This window comes from Limulus polyphemus, unplaced genomic scaffold (assembly GCF_000517525.1).
Source record: "Limulus polyphemus unplaced genomic scaffold, Limulus_polyphemus-2.1.2 Scaffold1333, whole genome shotgun sequence".
NCBI lineage: Eukaryota > Metazoa > Arthropoda > Merostomata > Xiphosura > Limulidae > Limulus > Limulus polyphemus.
In genome coordinates this window covers 235578-244715 of record NW_013666943.1, presented here as the reverse complement: position 1 = coordinate 244715, position 9138 = coordinate 235578, and the positions used below count along the sequence as shown (strand labels likewise).

At 33.7% G+C, this 9138-nt stretch overlaps 1 protein-coding gene across 1 annotated transcript in view; it reads right to left on the bottom strand.

The window, feature by feature from the left end:
* Positions 1-2967: 2967 nt before the first annotated feature.
* Positions 2968-9138, bottom strand: part of LOC106463142 (retroviral integration site protein Fli-1 homolog) — a 139400-nt gene continuing 133229 nt past the window's right edge. Inside the window, exon 8 of the mRNA XM_013923130.2 lies at positions 2968-5671. Within this exon, the coding sequence (XP_013778584.1) occupies positions 5124-5671 (548 nt within the window). The 3' untranslated portion in view covers positions 2968-5123. The remainder of the gene's footprint in view (positions 5672-9138) is intronic.

The following is a 9138-nucleotide window of genomic DNA, read 5'->3' as shown; positions in this document are numbered from 1 at the left end:
CTCTAAAATTAACTGATAATAAAATTAAGGCTATTTTGCAGTAAATTATACAAAGATCTATAGATATAACTTTGTCTTAGTAAAAAAAATTAACATCCACTAACGTGTAGGACTCACTAAGAATTCTACTACTTAAGATGCATGCGCTTAGTTTCAGAACATGAGACGCCATTTTGTGGTCTGCCATCAGATGATCCCATCTTAAATATCAAGTAGTGGAAAAGTGTAGTTGGTTTTCACTTTCAAGTGAATTTTTGTTTGCGAGTCTCTGTGAACTCCACAACGCAAGAAACAAGACATGGTTAAAAAGTGAACTGCCAAACAGTCAACCAACGTTTCAGTTTTGAACACGTTTACATGGAGTATGATGCCAAACAGTCAACCAATTTTCAGTTTTGAACACATCATACTCCATGTAAACTTGTTCAAAACTGAAACGTTGGTTGACTGTTTGGCATCATACTCCATGTAAACTTGTTCAAAACTGAAACGTTGGTTGACTGTTTGGCATCATACTCCATGTAAACTTGTTCAAAACTGAAATATTGGTTGACTGTTTGGCATCATACTCCATGTAAACTTGTTCAAAACTGAAATATTGGTTGACTGTTTGGCATCATACTCCATGTAAACGCCAAACAGTCAACCAACGTTTCAGTTTTGAACAAGTTTACATAGAGTATGATGCCAAACAGTAAACCAATGTTTCAGTTTTGAACAAGTTTACATGGAGTATGACAGACACTCCATACTCAGAAGGTAGTGCTGTTCTATATTAATCTGGCAGTACATACATCTGAATGCAGCTTTCTTTATTGAAATGAGTATTTGAAACCGACTGAAGATGGAATTTATAGTTGTCTGTAATCATTCTAAGGGTTCCAAAAGTTATGTCAAAATTCGCGGTTCGAAATCTGTTGCAGATGAAATTTGTAGCTGTCTTTAAACATAATGAGAGTTCCAAAAGTTAACGGTTAAACAAGCAATAAAAGATCCTTAAATCCACCTATCGAGACTGGAGTACTGTGATAGCATTTGCTTTTAGATATCACGTTTAAAAATCTCGTAGGTGGTGGTCGAACAATAGCCTCGTTTGTGGAAATCTGATATTTCGTGAAAACACTTCGATTGTTTGTAATTTGTCTTGATTATCTTTTTGATACAGTCGTATAATGAACTACAATAATTTTTATTACAAAATTTTAAAAACGTTTACAGCAATTCAAGTACAAGAAACATGATATTTTGAGGGCGGAAGGGAATCAAATATTTTATTACCAAAATCCATCAACATTTACAGAATATATACACCAGATTTAGATCAGCTAATCACACTTTATGAATTAGTCAATCACAGCGTGGTATTGGAAATCACATAACTACGAACATCTTAGGTACACGTTTTTTTTTTACGACTTGGGAATTTTCTATGAATTATACCATGAAACTTATTGTCATATCTTAGTGCTGGTTCATTCATCAGTGTATCTTAGTGACTAGACACATGTACTAATACATGCAAGCTTGGCGTTTAGGTAAATAAATAAGTGGCCCAAATATAGAATAAAAAATTTAAAAGGAACATAAATATTATACATTTCACAATATCAACAAATGGCAAAGGGAATTACACTTGTAATTAATCTTCTTTCGCCTATGTATCACACACTTGAAACATTTCTAGATCAGCAACACGTAATATGTGGAAAAAGGAACAGACCGCTATTTTAAATTAATACCGCTAGGTGTCCTGCTATACAATACATTTTTGAAGAAAACATACGTTTTTGCTAACAGTTTCTTCGTTCATTATTTTTTTACCGTATTTACCCAAGACACTGGTAAAGGAATGCAAATTTTTGTAAAATAACTTATTTAATTTGTATAATTATTTGAGACGTTTGTATATAGCGCTTACATTGATAAACCTCTTTACACAATTGTAAACTTCCCTCTTGGTTGACTTGTTCAAGTTTTTCATCGAATCTTAGTGTCCAAACTAAGGTGTGCTATTTTCTTCAGCACTGTGGCAGAAATGAATACTTCTGTGTATTCCTTATCCACACTAAACATTGCAAGGAACCACTGAGAAAGATCTGTTATTAACACCAATGCTGCTACACTCGTTGTTGAGAAGAAACCTGGCTACAGGTTAAACAGAGAGTTAAACACCTAACGAAGAGTTTATCAGCAATAGACATGTGTCAACTTGGGAAAGAAAAATTATTGAAGATAAGTGAAAATACATCAAAATTAGTTCATACACTGGGACAGTAAATAGTCAATAAAATGCTAGAACAATACCCTACCCCCTGTGTGATAATCGGGGTACAGACGTTATTCTTATTAACGTTAGTCCTAAAGGACAATATCCCTCACGCCTAACGTGCGTTAAAGGGCATTATCTCACGGTTAAAAATTGTTTATTTCCAGTTAATAATGATTTTATGATAAAGGATTATAATTTTTACATGGAAAAATAAGTATGTATATATAACACACATCCATAACCAGATAACGGTTATAACTCTTTTACTTATGCAGATAATGCCCTATTACGTACTTTAAGTACGGAAATAATATCCTACGAGGCTAATATACATGGATATAATGTCCAATTATGTACTTTAGGTACGGGGATAATGTCCCATTACATGCTTTAGGCATGAGGATAATGCCCTCTGAGGCTAATATACATGGGTAAAATGTCCTACAATCACGATAACCACATCACTTATGTTGTGTTTTATTTCACCACAGGTCAGGTGACCTTGTATCTGATAATGAACTAGTGATAAATAAGTCTAAATTATATCTTTGGTCAAAATTAAACACGGAACAAAAAATTAATGCTCCTTTAACATACAGAATAGATAAAAAATAATACTATTACCATGCAAATATAAGTTTAACTCCAGTAATATTTTTGGTAAAACTGAGTTCTTTATGAAAAACAAAATAAATCAAATTTAATAAAATAACTCATAAAATACTGTATTTTGTATTACAAAAGTTGTAGAATTTAAGTCTCCTTACGCGAGTCCTGAACTAAGAGAATTTTTAAAACAACCACCATTTCAATTCAAGTATACTGTCAAAAATTCCAGGCTGAGTTTTAACACACGACGAGGCTTTAGTTCTTAAATTCATTTAACTTACCTCATCATGAAGCGTTCTCTCACACCCGTTACCTCTTCCCCTTACGTGGTTAACGATTAGCGTGAAATGTTCTAATTACATAATTATACAATCTCACTATTTCAATAAATTATGCTGATAAACAATAAACGCTAGCTGTATTGGATAGTATCACAGCGGTAAATGTGGGACTCGTACAAGTATCAAGTGATTCGGACCAACCAATAACGTTACGACTAGGAATGGTGTAACCATAGGAACATTAATTATATTTTAATTATCTGAATAACTTATAAAATATGAGATCGTCAGACTAGAATTAGAAAAAAATTACATAAATATAAAACACTTATAATAAATCTCATGCTTTCAGTGCCTTTGTAACAAAAAAGCTGAACCTGATAATGAAGTTTAAACTGAACAGAATATAGGTGGCATTTTGAACATATTTAAAGTTAGGCAACATTTCGTAAAGTCAAAAAATGCCATTTATTATCAGGTCAAAAGGCGGGAAACAATATTACACACTTCATTTTTAAAAAACCGAATTCTTAGATGGTGTTTCTTAATTACTATATATTTCTATATTTCTGAAGTCGAATTCAAACCAACCAAAATAAAAGTTATATTTTTGAAGACGAGTTTAAATCATCCAAAGTACAGGTTATATTTCTGATGACGAGTTCAAATCAACCAAAATATAGGGTATATATTTATTTCGTTATTACTAACTACTGAAGAGTTCTAAATATAATCGTAATTATTTTTAATGGAAAAGGTAATAAAAGGTGTTTAATGAGATTTATCGCTTTTAATATGTTTTTGTTGTATAGCTACATCTCTCTTCCTTTGGTTTAACTAAATTCCTTTAATTTTATTTAACCGAAACTACGGAAGGTTCTAACGCGCGAAGAAAAACGATTATTCCTAACTAACAGTTTTACTACATTTGCAAAGGAATATTTAATATATATTTTATAGGAGGATCATTTGTTCAGTGTAGACAATAAGAATACTTTGTGAATTAAAAGTACTGCTTTGTTTAATATTCAATGTCTAAGTCTCATTAAATAAGAATATGTATGAGAGCAATTAATGAATGTTTAATACGGAGATTACAAAATTTGAAATGCATTGCTGTCTTCTGCCGCACCTTTAATAACGCGTTAAATTCAGTATTTTCTAAAGCTAAAGACAACAAAAAGGCCTCCAATTTCACAAAAATTTACAAAGGAAAACCAAACATCCTTTATAACATATACTTAGCTCATTGAAATATTTTAAGCTTCAAATGAATAATCCCATATTGATGTCATCAATATTTTCAAATAAATCTTCAATATAGTCAAAATAAAACCAATCTGTCTGCCTAGCTAAAATGTAATCATTGATTCTTGAACAACAAACCCAAAGAACTTATGTAGGAAGTAAAACTGTGGTTGAATGAACAGGATTCTTCTAATAACATCTGGGCAAACAAATCAAGGTTAAGTGATTAGCACACAGGATCACCTACAAAAGTTGAAATATTTTCAAACAAGTCTACGATGCTGGATATATCTGACAGTGTAGTTGAAGGAACATTGACGGGACAAAAGGGCGTGGCATTTTGGTTCATAGATTTTAGACATCAACTTTCCGTTCTTCAGCGAGGAATGTGTTGGGAAACACGTGCAACTATTATACATATGCCATAACACATTTAAGAGGATACTTTTAATATTAGATTTTCCCCCAAATCACCACATAATGTAGTGAATGCACACATTAAACTTATGATACATTAATAACTTCTACAAGTGGCGTCACAGTTACAACAAACACGTGCAGGCACGTGATTTCCAGTCCTATGTCATATCCACTTTAAGGTAAGTGAAGCCTATGACACTCGAGGAAGTACACTTTCATTTCCATTCTATTCCAAATAAGTCTTCCACAACGTTTCAGTTAAAGTATTAACACGTATCCATTTCTATATACAAATGTTATGCGTAATGTGGATAGGAGCCAATGTGGGAGGCCACGTGACTTGGGTGGTGGGGCATGGTATGTGTGGAGGCTGCCGCTATGTTGGAATACAAATTGGCACTCGGACTGGTCCAATATGGCGTCGGTGATGGAAATATGCTTCCTGTGGTGGAGGGTATGCCCGTGTGAGCACTCATAGCAAAATTCAACTTAGGATTGTGGTGGTATCCTGACATGAAGAGGTCTGACTGATACTTGTAAGCAGTCGAGTCTGCAGCTGTGGGCTGTGTGGCCTGAGCTAGACCTTGGAAGTCAAACTTGTAAGCATAGCGCTTCCCATGAACTTTTGTCATGATGTTTTTATCGTAGTAGTAGCGTAGTGCCCTGCTGAGTTTGTCGTAGTTCATGTTGGGTTTCGACTTGCGCTCCCCCCAGCGGCGTGCTACTTCGTCCGGGTCTGTCAATTTAAACTCGCCATTCGTTCCTTCCCAAGTGATGCAATTAGCATTGCTGCTGTCTGAAAGAAGCTCCAGCAGGAACTGCCATAGTTGAATCTGTCCACTTCCTACAGAGGGCGCAAAGTTATAAAAAAATTGGTAAATGTACAAAGAACAATCGAACAAATATAAGCTCACTGAGCAATGAAAGAGTTATCTTTAACGTGCTATGCTTGATCATAAAATAATCTCAGCAGATAAAATTCCCGTATTTAACGTTAGTGATAGAACAGCTTATCTACCTGTTTCGCTTGAAAGAGTTTACAATAACAATTCCAAACTCTAAAGTCTGACTGTTTCTCGCATTAAAGAAATGTATTTATAAATTCACTGTGTTAAAAAAAAGAATAACCCGGCAGCTTTGACCAAGGTTCACTAGGCTATCCATTTTCATACACTCCTGCTAGTTACAGGAATCGGTTACAAGTCGGAACCTTCGAATTTAACCTCCTAGTCATGCAGTTCTTACATTACTATTTATGGTTCTTAGATTGCGCATTCTAAAACTAAAACTAAATTGAATCTTGAGAGATATTTGTTGATTCAGGCACAGGTTTTCATTCTTAGCCTTTCTCTAAGGCAGCTTAAATATATTGCACGCGAGATGTGTATTTTAGTATTCATTTGTGTTTGTCGTCCTAGACGTCTGTTTTTTTTTACCAAAGCCATTTTAAAATTTGTTTACACGCTCAATGTACAGAATCTCTGAAAGTTAAAGGCAAATAAGTTGTTACAGGTTTTTGTATTGTACTTTTAAGTTTGAACTTGGAATAAAGGTTATAAGACTCACATGTCTGTACCAACGTATTGCTCAATGAAAACAGCATGATTTTATGAATTCAATTTTTCTATTCCCTCAATAGGTGGCAGCATTTACGTTGAAAAAATTCCGATTTTTTGTTGTCATAATCATTATTTTTATGTTTATATGACTGAATGTGAGGAACATTAAAATTACCAACAAATACTCAAAAATGGGGGTTCTCTTTTCTTAATGCATAGCTACACATTGGACTATCTGCACTCCATACACCACGGGGAATCGAGCCCCCGATTGGAAAAGCGTAAACTTATCGCTAACCCACAGGGGAATTTTGATTTGGTTGTTTAAAGCAAAGTCACTTTTGGCTATCTGTTGTGTCCACCGCGGGGAATCGAACCACGGATTTTAGCATTGTAAGTTCGTAGAATTACCGCTGTCCCTTCGGTGGACTGCCAAAATAAAATAATAAACACTGAGATACTGCTAAAAAATAAAGCTAGGATTTAGTCGTTTTTCGTAGTTAATATAATTACACTGAGTTTTGAAAGAAATAAGATGGTGAAATTTTTTGTAATAATAATTAACTTTAGGAAAATATTTTTTTATTAGATAGTAATGTATATACCGAGACAAATCTCAAAGTCAGAAATTAAGTTTAAAAACAAATTTCACGACAAAAGTTCTGCAATCAGTCATAACGACCTCTATATTATTATTAACACTGTCTGACATTAACAATTTTTTTTAGGTTTTTGAGCGATTTCGGTTTTCCGTTATAACGCTCAATTAGACACACTAAAAGACTTATATTATTTAAAACAGCACTGTAACCTAATTATAACGGCTCATTAAAAGTGACAAGAAAAAGTGTCCCTTTTGTCGCATTTGATAAAAGATGGTGATTGTTGGTGGCTATATCTTTTAATTTAATTAATTTATTAACTTCTTTAGAAATAAAACCATTTGCTGATCACGTGACATGGTTTGTCTGATTCATGTTTTGTAACGCGCCTGATTAATAGGATATCTTTATTAGCGTGGATAAGTGACTTGGTTAAATGATGAATATTATCTGTGAATTTGCTTTGTTCAGAGTTTAAGAACATTTTAATAATAATAATTTGATAAGCTTCATTTTATTCATCAGCTGAAGTGAAAGAAGCAACAAAGAATATTGATAAGAACATCCTTAAAGCTTGAATCTTACCACTGTACATCCTTTTTTAAAAAATCAACTTGGACATAAGTGTCTACAGGAAATACATAGATTAAAACAATACGAATTATTATTGTAGAAGTAAGAACAAAATTCGCTTATCGAGAAGAGCCTAACACAGCTATTTTATATCAGTAGTATATTGTCAAAAAGCACCTACTTAGTTCTAGATAAGCGTTAATAAAACTATTTGCGTGATTAACCAAAAGATATTAAGTTAGTTTTAGAAAATGTGCGTTACAATATTCTTAACAGAAAAATAATTCAAAAAGTAGTTTTTCTTGTTTTTATGTGCAAAGTTAGGCATTATCTTACAATGAAAAATGTTGTTGCTGATTTTTAACGCAAAGCTACACAATGGGTTATACGTGCTCTATACACTGAGGGAATCTAACCTAGGGTTTCAGCATTGCAAGTCCGTAAACTTACCGTTGACCTACGAGGTGGGGGAGACTTTACCCTATTGGAAGATATTCTTTTGAAATAGTTAGCGCATTGTTTTAATTGCAGACAGAAGAGTAAATTGGTTGATACCTGAAATATCCTTAATTTGTTTTCAAATAACTTTTCTCAATTGAAGCTATTAAACGATTTATTAAAATGTTGTCAATCTGAAACAGGTGCTCATTTGTCTGTATGCTGTTCAAAGTCTGTGGTATTAAGTTTTAATGTTGAAATTAAAATTCTTTGTTAGCTGGCGTGAAAGTCATACATTACGCCTTTTTTCTTCCTCGTTCATTTGTCGGCATTACCAACACCTTCAGACAAAGTTTCCTTAAGCATTTCATTGTCACGCGATCGTAGAAACCAAAAATCTAATACAAGCTAATTGTGTTGCCAAAGCAACAAATTTTATGCAGCTTTAAGTTGTCCTGTAATCTTAAATAAACCTGGTAACGCTATGTCTTTATTAACACGACTGTGGCTTTGAGTAAAGAGTGCGTAAAATACGTGCCACAAAGTCTGTAGTAAAGATTTGATAACCAAATGAAAAATAGATGTTCACTAATGGTAATGTGTTTTATATAAATGCGTCAGACATCTGAAGCTGTTACAGGTTTTTATTGTAATGTTAATTTCGGATTGGGCAAAAACTTGTAAAATTGTTATATTCTGTACAACACACTGTTCATTGTAAATGTGAAACACGGCTAAATGCATATTTCTAGTATTGTGGGATGTAAGGGAATGTAATCACTATGTATTTGGGTGGATGATTTGTATTTACGTGTAGCACTGTTGGGTGTAAGGGATATGAATGTGATGTTTCATATCTGTGTGTAGCACTGTTGAGTGAAAGGGATAAAAATGTGATGTTTCATATCTGCATGTAGCACTGTTGAGTGTAAGGACTGTGATGTTTCATATATGTGTGTAGCACTGTTGGGTGTAAGGGATATTAACGTAATATTTTGTATCTGTGTGTAGCACTGTTGAGTGTAAGGACTGTGATGTTTCATATATGTGTGTAGCACTGTTGGGTGTAAGGGATATATGTTTTGTTTGTTTTTGAATTTCGCGCAAAGCTACACGAGGGCTATCTGCGCTAGCCGTCC